The following is a 13,749-nucleotide window of genomic DNA, read 5'->3' as shown; positions in this document are numbered from 1 at the left end:
ACCAGGGGTGAGCGCTATGTCCCCCTTCACCATGCACGCGTAGGGATCGGTCTGGTACTCTTGCGCTTCACACGTCGTGACAAGGGTCGAATCATTCTCATGATAGCGGTGGAAAAGTGGCCTATACATCTCAGCGTGTCCTGAAGATGTCTGAGAAATGTTTGACAGCCAGTTGAGAAGCTCTTCATCCCGGATTTCATAGCTGCTGCAGCTGGTGCTGCTGCTGCCGACGTTGTTTCCAGCAAGAGAGGTCAGAGCGTTGTCCGAGGAAAAATCAGCCATGATGAAGTAAAGTACTTTCTCTATTCCCACTTCTTCTGTATTTATATTTTAAAACGAGTGGGTGTGTCTGGTAGGCCGGTCTGAGAGGCGTGTCTTGTAGATGGAGGGCCTAGTGGGAGGCGGGTCTGGTAGGAGGGTTCTGGTGGGAGGGGTCAGAGAAGCAGGACTGGGAGGTCTGTGTAGAAGGCGGAGACCCGCATGCGTGATTACGCGGAATCAGTCTCCAATTCAGAAACATAGCCTCTCCCGGCCAATCCATCAGCCTCCAGTTCTCTGTCAAAAACGGGGTTCAGATTTATCCGCCTTTTAACACTAGCCAGCCTCTGTCTTCCAACACCGCCTTCAGCTCGAGTGGTTAACCTCTTCTCCAGCAGGTCATGCCTCCGCTTCACACTATCTTGAGTGAAAAACAAACTCATTTCTTTCAAGAGATCACCCAGCTTTGGGAAGTCTTCCACCTTGAACGCCAGGTGAATTGGGAAATGCCGCTCTTTCTCCATAACAGTTCTTGGTCTGACACTATTAGCATCAGAGGAGCCATATCTCACCAGCAGCCAGATGTGTGATCTCGAACAATCGACGAAAAAAGATCCCTCCCCTTCACGCTGTAGCGAATCCGTTCTCACCGCTACACTTGGCGGCATTCTCGTAAGTCCTACTTCCCCTTCATCATGCACATGCTGCATGTAATCGATGAAATCTTGAATGGAGCTCTTCAGTTTTTCAAATTCAGTAGAATAAATTCTCAGCTGCGTAACCTCTGGTTCCATATATTCATAACTGTATAGATCCACAAAGGGAACTACTCCCATACCTCTAAACTCACTAACCACCAGACGTCCCCCGTCAAGATGCAGACTCTTTTTCCTGAACACCGCCATTTTTTTTTTTTTTTTTCTCCAGCAGTCACTCATAGTCTGACTGAAACACTCCTCGTTATATAAGACATCTCATATATTTCCACACCCCCTCACCACCTTAACCACGCCCATCAACCCTCCTCTAGAATAATAGCCACATTCTAATGTAAATAACAAAGTCACGCCTCTTCCTTTTCCCCACACCCCCTCACCACGCCCCTCCCAAATGATGTCATCTGATGTGTCAAGTCATCAATCATATTTTGACAGTTAGTTTCTGACGATTATTTTTAATGATTAAATTTATATGACGTCATCACATTTTGTCACTTAGTTACTCTAAATTTCTCTGTCTGTATGTGCCCTGCGATTGGCTGGCAACCAGTCCAGGGTGTACCCCGAAGTCAGCTGGGATAGGCTCTAGCATACCCAAACGACCCGAGTGAGGACCAGTGTCATACTAAATGGATGGATGGAAACTTCATAAAATACCAAGAATGTGCAGTGTACTAAAAGGTTGTCCTCGGAGATCTAAAACATTTTCTATGTATACACAAAATGCCTCTCACTCTCAAATATTGCTGGGTTGCAACCACGTGACCTAGAGGCAGTTCACATCAATTCTGGCATGACACTTTTGGGGCAAACATTCAGTACGTCTGCACAATATTTTGCAGACTAAAGCCAATAATGTAGCATGTTGTTATTATTTCCTCAAATTGCGTGAGTGTGCATGGTGTGTTGCATGAAGACATAAAATAGATGATTGAACAGCAGGGAAAGACTATCTTCTGCATCAGACATAATTTAAATAATGCTTCTAACATGCCTCTTGCCGTTCTTACACCAAATCAGTCAGCATGAATACTTTCGTGTATGTGTCCTTCATCGTTTCGCTGCACTGTTTGGCAGAGTGTCAGCTCCATTGTCAAGCCCCTGAGCTTCCAGGGTGATGGTGTGTGTTTGCTGTTTCAGCTGTTTCAGTTTTTCTTATTGCTGTTTGAAATTCTAAAAATATAAATTATCAAGTAAAAAAAAAAAAAAAAAAAAAATCTGCAATGATTTTATAAGATTAAAGTCAAAATATTCCGTACTATTATCAGAAACAAACTAAACAATGACTAAAGTCATACATTTTTGGAAAATTAGGTTGTATAAAAAATTATAATGTTACGAGAATAAAGTCAAAATATTGTTCGAATAAAGTCATATTTATGAGAAAAATTTACAGAAAGAAAAAACAGAAATGGAAAAACAGCTTTAATTTTACGAGAATAAAGTCAAAATATTAAGAGAGAAAACTGTATTCTTACGAGAACGAACTTGTAATATTATCATAAAAAATAATGTCATTTTAGTAGCAAAGAGTTGAAATATTAAAGAAAAAAATAAGTTATTTAAAAAAAAAAATCATATTATAAGAATAAGAAACAAAAAAAAATTAAATTGTAACTTTTCAAATTAGGTTTTTAAAATTTTTATAATGTTATGGAAATAAAGTCAAAATATGGAAACAAAGTCATAATATTGCATAAATAAAATGTATGGAGATTATTTAGGAAGACAGTTGAAATATTTGGAAAATGGAAAAAAAACAAAGAGCAAACTTCAAACCAATAATTTGCATTTTCACTGATATCACAAAACTGAGATGCGTTTTTTTAAAATCTGAACTATACAGTATCACTTCTTCACATATCTACATATGTTGCTTTAAAACAATATCAAAGCGGTTCTTGCATGCTTTCATTTTTCAGTATGTGGCCCTCGCTGGAAAAAGTTTGGACACCCCTGCTCTCGGGGATGATTCATAAATTATGATTCATATTTATTCGTGGTCAGCAATCAGCTGACACAATAATAAACTCCTCTTTTTAAGTCAGTTCAATTCGTATCATAAACATGTCCTGACAAAATAAAACCATCCATAGCTTCCTACTCTCTGTTTGATGGAACACTGAGGCTTAATTGCAAGAATCAGTGATTTAATGCACATTGTACAGTTACCTCACAGATGGACTTAAAATGAATCTGTAACTGTTAATACTCCAAAATTATTCCAAGTAAATCTTTTAAAATCACTAGCTATGATACATTTTTCTTGCTGGAGTGGCTCTCGAGTAAATACATTAGCTTGCTGGCGTTTAGATTTACTTCAGTTATTTTCAACAAGAAGAAAAAAAAAAGAAGAATTTTCTCAGCTAAAAGTGTGTGGTACTAATAGGAGAAATACATGTCATTGTGTAGTTGTCACACCATGTAAAATGTAGGTGCCAAAAGAAGAGCCAGAAGGCTTACCTGTATTTTTGGCCAAGGCCTCCTTAATGGTGATGAAGTTCTTCAGAGATTTCGACATCTTGCATCCTGCAATTGTCAGGTGACCGGTGTGCAGGAAGTAGCGGACCCAGTGATCATTCTCGAAGAAAGCCTGTGAGGTGGGGGAAAAAAAAATGAGTGTACTCATCAGCAATGAACTGCTGCACACATGTGCTACTCAAGTTTTAATATTACAGATAAAAACAGTTTGCACTTTTGTACCTCCGACTGAGCCAACTCGTTGTCATGATGGGGGAATCTGAGATCAAACCCCCCACCATGAATGTCCATGGACTCTCCCAAAATGGAGCCAGCCATGGCAGAGCATTCAATATGCCAGCCAGGCCTTCCCTGTTGCAAAGAAACCAACTATCAGCATGTAGAATCTTTCAATTACAGTCATCCCTTGTTCATCAAGGTTAATGGGATCCAGACCACACTTTGATAAGTCAATTTCCGTGAAGTAGGGTTGAATATTTTCATAGTTAGAGCATAGAAAGTCTGTTTAGGACTTTGTAAATACGGGTTTTAACATTCGAGCCCTCTAATGAAATAACACTCCTATAGTTAGCGTTACACTTGTGTCACCCAATGTAGTAGACATAAAAGACATAAAATAAGTAATTTAAAACATAAATAAGACACAATATAGATATTAGCATTGGGAAAGTCGTATTACTGTATAATTCCTTTACTTCCTGCAGTGGCTATTGTCTCATCAATGTATGTTAACTGACACCTCGTGACCAATGTAGTCATACTACTGCACATAAACAATATGTATTTGAAAGCCTCTTCTGAATGCCTTATGTATTTTAGCAAATTTTTAAGAATTGCTTAATTATGCATTTTTTAAAATACTGTAATAGGCCATCGCCAACCATGAAACAGCATAATTGATTAAGATATTAAGAAAAACCGTGATAGAGTGAAGCCGCAAAATTCGAAAAGCCAAAAGGCTAGGGACGACTGTATGACTTTTAGAGGAAACAACCACCATCGACCTTGCACATTTGAAAGGATTCAAGCATGTCAATATTGCACCTAATTTAAGTTTGAACTCTCACCTTTCCCCATGGAGAGTCCCACGAAGGCTCTCCAGGCTTTGATGCCTTCCACAAGGCAAAGTCATTAGGTGATTTTTTTTCACTCAACCTGTCAGCAGAAATGCTCAAATCACCTAAAGAACAGAAAAAATATACCAGTAAATAATACAAGAAAATATCTATCCAGTAATCCCTCGTTTATCACCGTTAATTGGTTGCAGACCCGACCGTGATAATTGAATTTCTGCTAAGTAGAATTCCAGATTTGTAAATGAGATATTTTCGTAGTTAGAGCATAGAAAACCTGTTTACCTTCTAAATACGGTTTTTAACATTATTAGAGCCCTCTAGACATGAAAGAACACCCCTATAGTCACCTTTACAGTCGTACTACCCAACATAGTAGACATAAGGGAAAATAAGCCATTGAAGACATAAATAAGACGTTTGTTCGTGTGCGTTGCTATGAATGTGTTCCGTGCTACGGGAGCCAAGTGGGGGGGTCGAATGGAAGTGACGTCGGGGTACAGAGTTTAATTTTAGCATGGCATGGGTTACAGCCGCAACAGTAGCTCGTGTTTATTATTGATTATTGTTCCTGTTGTGAAATAATTCAAAGCTGCAATAAAAGCCTGCTGTTCCGGCGATCAAGTCAGGTGCTTGTATGTCTCACCAAACATTACAGTAACATTACCGACACCTATTGACCAGTGTAGAATACGACATATCATCACGTCGTCTTTGAACGAGTCTTCTGAATGCCTTATATTTGTATTGTAATTCATTTAGCCATTGTTATGCTTGAAAATGCCTAACTGTACCAAAACAAATGAAGAATTAGCTGAAATATGCATATTTTTGGGCTCATAATAGGTCGTACTGAACCACAAAACAGCATGATTTATTAATGAATATATTTTTGAAAAACCATGACAGCGGGAAGCCACAAAATTCAAAGTGTGAAGTGGCAAAGGAATTACTATACATTATAATGCGTAATTTATTTTTTTCAGTACACAATAAAAAACAAAAAATTGTTTTGGACTAAAAAGAAAAAATTTAACAAAATCATAAAATTTTTTCTCTCTGCTCAAATTTTTGTACAAATACATATACAGTAAAACCACATAAATTCTAACATTGTAGACGACAGATTCCCAAACATGTAATCATGCACCTTCTCCTTCTTGCAAGGCCTTCTGATCTCCAACTGCCTCTGGCACCAGTTTGGCATACGAGTGCTGTGGACTTGTATCAAACTTGGCTGTGTTAAAGTAAACAGAGCCATTTGATTCATATCTGAAACAAACCCATTAGAAGTTACAGTGAGATTAGAGGTTCAGTATTTGTGGTACAAGTCGAACAATCGTATTCCCTTCTTTACCCGTAGCCGTTTGAGACAATCTTCTTCACAAAGTCCACAATCTCTGGCACATATTCACTAACACGAGTAAGGACATCAGGAGGAAGAACCTGGAGAACAGAAAGATCATTTTAGGAGAGTATATAAATAAGAACTAATAACTAATTTTGTTACTGTAGTTGCAAGATATGAAACACACCAACTACAAGAAATGTTTGACATCTCTGCTTGCCTACAAGGCTTTCTCCACCAGTCACATTTTGCTTGGTGATCAAATACTAGTTTCCCTCTATCAAATACAAATTCATTCATAACCTTTATTTAATGTGTTTTTATATTTTTTTTCTTTGATTGTTTTGACATTCCGTCGCTGTCTGTTACAATATATCATTGGTGTGCAGATAGCACCAGCAAGGCCTTCTCTGCTGGCCTAAACACTATCAGAAGCACTGGCCTATATTTACAACTTAAATTTTAGTATTTGTAAATCATATTTATTTTTTCAGTCTATTATCTTCATTTTGTAGCCTGTCTTTTGGCTGCACTGCTTCCAGTATGTGTATGGTAGATTTTTTCTTTTTTTGTCCAATTAGATTTCAGCTTCTATGTGTTTGTGTAATCTGCACAAGGCCTTCAGAATCAGTAGTGCTGGCCCATATCACTTAAACACTATTAGCAATGGGGCTGTTTCTTTAATCAATCAGATTGCTGATTCACCTCAGCTGGTCTACAATAATAGCAACATTTTCAGTCTTCTGATTAGTTGATCAGAGCAAAACTGTTGGACAAGCCAAGTGATGCCCACAACGGCTGAAGGGGGAGGAAAAATTGATATCTCTGGTGAGTAGATGTTTTATTTAAGAGTTTTATGTTTTCATCATGTTATGAGATAAATATTCATTCTGAACTGCTCCAGATGATGTTGTAGTGTAGAGGTTTGGAGTTGTCTGAACCCTTTATCCTCGAGCCGTTCCATTTACACTTGTTACGTTTGGCTAAGTGTCAAATTAAAAGCACTGTAGCGATCGCTGGTGGCAGTTAGGTGATGCTCAGAGTTACTAACAGAAATGTAAGTCAGGCGTATCGGTGATGATGTATTTAAGTCGTCTACGTCCCCACTGAATGCCCAGGTACGAAATTCACCGCCCACTACTGCAATAAATGTACCACTAAAGTTCTGGACTCTTTGTAAGGTGGTAAGGGGATCAAATACTTATTCCCCCTCACTGTATATATCAGAAGTGTCTAAAGTTTGGCCCAGTGGCAATTTGCAACAAAAATAGAAAAATCTGCAGTCATTTTACAAGAATAGAGTCAGAATATTAAGAAAAATAGTTGTAATCTAATGAGGAAAATAATTTTACGAGAAGAACGTAGTATTATGAGGAAAAATAACTTCATCTTAGTAGCATAAAGTTGAAATAGTCAAGAAACGTCGTAATATTACGAGAAACAAACCAAAAAAATTTAGTTGTCATTTTTGGAAAATTAGGTTGCAGTTAAAGTTACAAAGTAACAGTATAGGACAGTATAGGAACAATATAGGAATAAAGTCATAATGACGAGAAGAAAACTTACAAGAAGAAAGATGAGATAGGAAAAAAAAACGCAGCAGAAAAAAAACCCATCTGTAATTTTACAAGAACAAGTCAAAATTTACAAGAAAAATAATGTCATTTTAGTGACAGAGTTGAAATATTAAAGAATACATTTTTTTTTAAGTTGTAATTTTATGAGAAACAAAATAAAGTTGTATTTTTAGAAAATTAGGTTAGGAAAAAGTTTAAATATTATGGGAATAAAGTCCAAATATGAGAAGGAAAATTACAAAAGCTATTTGAGAAGAAATAGAAATGTTTGGATAATTAAATACAATTTTTAAAAAATGACAAAAATGGGAAAAAATGAGCAAAGACCAAAGTTCATAGTAGGCTTTTTCACCTATATCACAAAGTTGAGATGCAGTTTTTTCTTGAAATATGTCTCACTTCTTAGCATATCTACATGTGTTACTTTATAAAATGTCAAAGTGAACCTTGTACCCTTTCATTTTTCACTTTGTGGCCCTCACTGGAAAACGTTTGGACACCCCTGGGATCTATAATCCTCCACTTGACCTAGCAGACTGTGTTGTTTTTCTTTCATTCTAATGTTATTCATATTCAATACAAATACAATTTGAATGATTATCATTTAATAGGAGTATTGATTCAACAGCAGAATTCATCTGTACATTGAGAATTTGGAAATAAACAAAACAAACAAGACAAAAAACACCAGCTACTGTAATTTTTGTCGACATTTCACATTTTCACCTGCCCCTGCTACTTACATTCAAGGCCTCCATGTCTTTGTGGTACTCTCCCTCCCAATATTTAGGCAGAATTGAGAAGATGGAATTGTCTGTCACTTCACTTCCGAACTGACTGTCCAGCCAGTCAGACAGCAAGTCCTTGGAATGATCCAGCAGTGCCTAAAGCAAAAAATCAGTTGCTTGGAACTATTTTTTCCATGCCTTTTCATGTAGAACACATCAAAATACTAACGTCTAAAAGTCTAACGATGTCCAAATCTAAAAATAGCCGACCGGTAAATATATTGTCTGATATTTAAAATTAAGCTGTCTATACATTTGTGGTTATAAATATAGTTAATAACTCACTTGGGCCAGAGGTCCCACCACTTCATCTGCTGCTTTGCTCTCCATCGCTGCCTGCAGAGGCTGCAAAGCGGCAGTGATGGCGACATCAAGCCTTTCTAGCATTTGCTTCTTATCTGGGTCGGTAGTGGAGTTCAGACGGGCCCGAAATGGCTGTAAGGATTGCAAGTAAGCAGGGGAAGCCATTTGAATCATACAGATGACGCAAAGCCACTGTCAAACCTCCTCAGTTGTGCAATGACTTGGATTTTTAATTTCAAAAACACTGGAAGGTCTCACCACTTGGGCAGTAAGCACATCCTGCAGTATTTCAGAAGCTTTGGGTTGCTTCTCTTTGTACTGGTCCAGAAGATAATTCTGACGTGCCCTTTTAATAATCTGATACAAACAAAAAATGCATTCATTAGGGAGTAAGTATACTGTACAACAGACACAATTCCGCCTGAGGAAAAAATCCTATTTCTCCAGCTTTTCGTGTTCCTTCTTCCGGATGTTGCGACATTTATCACCACCGCTGTAGCAACAAATCAGCACGGATCAAGCAGAGTCAGCCGGATTAAAAAAAAGTTTCACAATTCACGCCACATTCGGGAGAGGATTTGAAATTTGTAAGAATTCCATTCGAATACTTAGATTACATTTCAAACCTGTCTCAAACCTATGCATATATATAATACACACACACACAAACACACACACTTAACTATTATTACATTTGAATCACAAACCAAACTCTAGCTTCTTACTTTGTCATCTATGTCTGTGATGTTCATGCAGTAGAAGACGTCATACATGAAGTAGTCCCTGAGAATCCTCCGCAGAATATCAAAGGAGATGTATGATCTGGAGAAAAGGTCAACAATTAGAGGCATATTGCACTATGAAGGTATGCGACAGCTGGAATGCTTTTTTACAGTCATCTCTATACCTGGCGTGTCCCATGTGGGAGGCATCATACACCGTCGGCCCACAGCTGTACCAGGTAACCTTGTTCCCATTCTGAGGAACAAATGGCTCCTGAAATATTTCAGAAGATGGGACATTAAAATATCATTGTCTGTGTTGATATCGTCACTGGAATGGTATGTAGCAGTTGCACACAGTGACGGTCCCCGCCCAAGCTACTTTGGTGGCAAATGAAGATGATGGAGAGTGAAACTCAGTTTCTCATCTTCACTTAAGTGACCAAGAATGAAAATGAATCCACTGCTAGGAAGAAAAACACACTAATACATCTAGGTCAAGTATTACTGTCTTTATCTTACCTAAATTGACAACCATATCCAAAGATTATATCCAATTCAATGCATTTGCATGACAATTAGCTATGAAATTAAATAGTTACTTAAACATGTACGATATTTAAAAGTTTGATGATGGCAAAAATGTTATTCCTGCAACTAATCACATTTCCATACCTTTGCTCTGGTGAGGCTGTTGTAGAGTCTAAGCTGGGGAACATCCGTCCCAGCTGGTGGAGACCACTGGGGCTGTACCCTCTTTCCTTTCCCTGAAAACAAATTGTCAAAGCATTAAACGGGGCAAATGCAAATGAGCTATGTCGAACCTCGTACAGACAAGGATAGGGAAAGATGTAGAATTGTTGCTATGATATGGATATCATTATGGATAGAAGTAGAACACTGAAAGTTCCTGTGAAGTCCCAGCACTTTGCCGGCCTTAATAACAAAGTGCACTGCTTGGTAAGGATGCAAAATGATCCGAGTACTTCCAGGAACAGAATCAGTGACTTTAAAGTATTCCATTTTGTTGGTTAATAATTTTAATTTCATGGCCCAAATGACCAAGTAACCAATGTATGCACGTTTGGAGGAGATATAACACACTTCATCACATCCTACAGTCTGTCCTGCAGGTGATGATGGCTTCCTTGCAAGTATCCTGTAGCGTTTCCACAAAACTGCAATCTGTCGGTGTCGCATCATTGGCCATGATGCAAAATTCCTCCAGCCAGAAGAGAGATGTTCAAAAATTCAGTTTCTGTGAATGTGTGGACGGGTAATACTGAGCTTTTTGGGTTTTTTGTCATGAAAAATGTGTGACATTAGCTGATGTTTTTAAACCTTGTTGAACAACAGATCATGAAGTTGGTTTCATTTCAAGCCTGCAGGGAAGCCCATGCGCACACTTCCTCTACAATAAGTTACCCAGCATGTCTTGCGGTTATACATGATTATAAAATGGTATTGTTTTTCATGTATTGTTAGTGTGTCTGCATTTCAATACTCACATAGTCCACGTGGTACTGTTACATTGTGTATTCCACATGCGTTACCTGTGCTATTTTTGTTTGCACTATTAGTATGGGAGGCACGTGGTTTGATTACATCCTGTTGGTTTGTGTTGTTTGTGAGTGACAAACTTGATATTTTATGGGCATCTCAATTGCTCATTTTTTGCCATTTGCGGGTGGTCCCGGACCATAACATCCGTGAAAAGCGGGGATCTACTGTACACTTTCCTGTCTACAACAGAGTTTTCTGGAGGGTTACTCATGCACAAGCACGTGTGCGTTCTCGGGCAATGCAGTGTAGGGTGAGTGCGACGACGCTGCAAAAAAGTCTTAAAAAATAAATAATGGGAGAACAACTTTAAGTCTATTTTGGATGTTGCAATCAAAAGACATTATGTAAGCGAAAACACCTACTACATGTAGAAACCTCACATGGACTTCTACAATGAATCAAAAACCATTTCAATGACAGCAAACAGAAAAAAGTATTTGATAAAAGACGCATATGCCCACAGTCGTTATTTCTGTAAATTAAAATGATCAAAATATTTCATTTTAATTTAAAATTTTAATACAAAATATAGATTATAAGAACTGAAAATCATAAAAAGTGTAGGTCCGATTCTAGACAGAATACATTTAATTGTAATTGTAATTAAAGCATGCTGATAGTTTATATATAAAGCTTATGGTAAAACGCAAAAAATACACCTGTAAACGCAAGACAGCAAAATAGAAAATAGAATAGGTTGGTAATTAAATCATAGATATTTAGATACTGAATTACTAATCCCTCGCCACCTCACGCTTCGAATTTCGCAACTTCACTCTATCACGGTTTTTCAAAAATATATTAATTAATAAATCATGCTTTGGGGTTTGAATACAGGCTATAGTGAAAAAAAAAAAAAGCATATTAAAGCAAATTTAGTTTTTTTGGCCTTGGTAAGCATTTTCAAAGATAAAAATGGAAAATAAGTGTAAATGTGACTACAGGGATCTAATAATGTTAACTATATTTAGAAAACAGTTAAACAGTGTTTTGTAATGCTCTAATTAATGAAAACATTCCATTTATAAATAAGGAATCCTACTTCGTGGAAATGCATTTCTCACAGTCAGGTCTGGAGCCAATTAACCACGATAAACGAGGGATTACTTTACTTTAATGTTGTTAAGTTGTTGTTGCTTCTTCCCTCTAAAACAACAAAGGAAAAGGTCGTCTCCATAAGCGACAACGGACACATCTGCTCACCAGGTAGATTTGCTTCCTAGTGATACGCCAAGTATTATAAAAAGTATTTTGTTTTTCTAACTCCTGGAACATCCATGATGAGTGATTCAATATCCAAGGCAAATAAAAGCTTCACACCATATCCAGACAGAACACATCAGGCCATGCTTAGATGAAAACACAAACAACCTATGAGAGCATTACAGCATGCACACAGCACAAGATGCGAAAGAAAATACCACAGAAAAATAAATACAAACTACAACATGTGATGCAACCTTATAGAAGTAGGTCTCATTTACTGATATTATTTCTTCTGTCTTATCTGTCAAAATATTTTTGAAGTTTAGGTGAGAAAGTCTACATCGGTATGGCTTAAGGTGCAAGCATGCATGTGACTAACAATGAAAGTGAAAGAAGCAATGCCTTTGTTCATGCTGGCGTCTGTAGTGAGGATGACTAGCCACTTTTCCTGCACAGAGGACCTCAGCATCCTGGCTGGTTTCACAGACTAGCCATACTCGGGTCCTCATCTGTCTACTCACTGCTGCTTTGCGGGCTCAGGTCCTGCTGCAGGGCTGTTATATGTCTGTACCAACGCAGAGCGTGGACATGTTGTGGATCTGGGGGTCTGTGGAGGAGCTTAAAGGCTTTCTGGTCAGCCTGTGAAGGGCTGAAACCAGCCAGGTAACTGCGAGTGGTTAGGTAGTCATTCAGTGCCGCTTCAAGTGCGGCTTCCTCGTTTATTTGTAGCAAGAAGCCATACTCAAAGGCTGCAAACACAAGAAAGCAAATAGTTGCAGATAAGATTAGGCTGCAGTAGCCTGAAAAATAAGAAAACAGCACTATATGGTTCCTCTGGACAGCCACATTGACAGAAACCTCATCACATTCAACGAGGCAGTGTACCATTTTTCAACTCTGATGAAAAGAGAAATGAGTGCAATTTTCTTCTCATTGAAGAGCATATTTAAAAATGTCATTCATGCCACAGGATGCAACAATGTAAGGCGCCTTCCAGTCAAATAAGAAGCAGGATAAGGATTTGGAAGTAGTCTATCAGCAGTTTATATGAGCATCACAATATTATCACGTGGCTATGTCCAAACTTTTCCACTGATGGCCACATAGTGAAAAATGAAAGGCTGCAATGGCCACTTGAATATTTTGAAAAGCAACACATGTAAATGTACAAAGAAATTATATATATATTTATTTCAAGAAAAAAAGTGAAAACAATTTTTGCTAGATTTTTTTACATTTTCAAAATATTTCGACTTTCTTCTCAAGAAATCTTTGTAAATTTTCTTTCGTAATATAAGTGCTTAATTCCCATAATATTTTGACTTTATTGCCATAATATAATAACTTTTTCCCACCAACCTAATTTTCCAAAAATTCCAACTTTATTTTGTTTCATTTGTTTCTCATAATACTGCCTTTATAAACAAAAAAATTATTTAAACTCTCACCTACTGAAATGACACGATTTTTCCTAATAATATTACGAATTTGGTAATAAAACAAACAACCGTGGGTAGCGCACTTTGGACAACCCTGTCAACCCCCATGTCTGCAGACAAACTGAGGCCAAAACATACATGTCATGCAACAATGAAACATAATAAAAAACAATACATGTGAAATGAAACAGACACAAACAAGTGAAAGCAAGCAGAGAAATAGCATGGGTTCTTCTTGTAAAGGAAGCATCACTCACAGTTTGGGTCAACTT

The 13,749-nt window shown here is 37.7% G+C and overlaps 1 protein-coding gene across 3 annotated transcripts in view; it reads right to left on the bottom strand.

The window, feature by feature from the left end:
* Window positions 1-13,749, bottom strand: part of cars1 (cysteinyl-tRNA synthetase 1) — a 38,114-nt gene that overhangs the window by 23,573 nt on the left and 792 nt on the right. Inside the window, exons 2-13 of one of the 3 annotated variants that reach the window (XM_054769998.1) lie at window positions 12,560-12,787; window positions 9,945-10,036; window positions 9,455-9,543; window positions 9,273-9,369; window positions 8,806-8,904; window positions 8,530-8,679; window positions 8,200-8,340; window positions 5,889-5,977; window positions 5,682-5,803; window positions 4,526-4,638; window positions 3,681-3,809; window positions 3,441-3,570 (exon numbers count right to left, since the gene is read on the bottom strand). In XM_054769998.1, the coding sequence (XP_054625973.1) occupies window positions 3,441-3,570; window positions 3,681-3,809; window positions 4,526-4,638; window positions 5,682-5,803; window positions 5,889-5,977; window positions 8,200-8,340; window positions 8,530-8,679; window positions 8,806-8,904; window positions 9,273-9,369; window positions 9,455-9,543; window positions 9,945-10,036; window positions 12,560-12,787 (1,479 nt within the window). Of the gene's footprint in view, window positions 1-3,440; window positions 3,571-3,680; window positions 3,810-4,525; window positions 4,639-5,681; window positions 5,804-5,888; window positions 5,978-8,199; window positions 8,341-8,529; window positions 8,680-8,805; window positions 8,905-9,272; window positions 9,370-9,454; window positions 9,544-9,944; window positions 10,037-12,440; window positions 12,462-12,559; window positions 12,788-13,749 lie in introns of those variants that run through there. The other 2 variants (XM_054769999.1, XM_054770001.1) reach the window with 2 other exon arrangements.

This window comes from Dunckerocampus dactyliophorus, chromosome 3 (assembly GCF_027744805.1).
Source record: "Dunckerocampus dactyliophorus isolate RoL2022-P2 chromosome 3, RoL_Ddac_1.1, whole genome shotgun sequence".
NCBI lineage: Eukaryota > Metazoa > Chordata > Actinopteri > Syngnathiformes > Syngnathidae > Dunckerocampus > Dunckerocampus dactyliophorus.
This window is presented reverse-complemented; position numbering and strand designations above follow the sequence as displayed.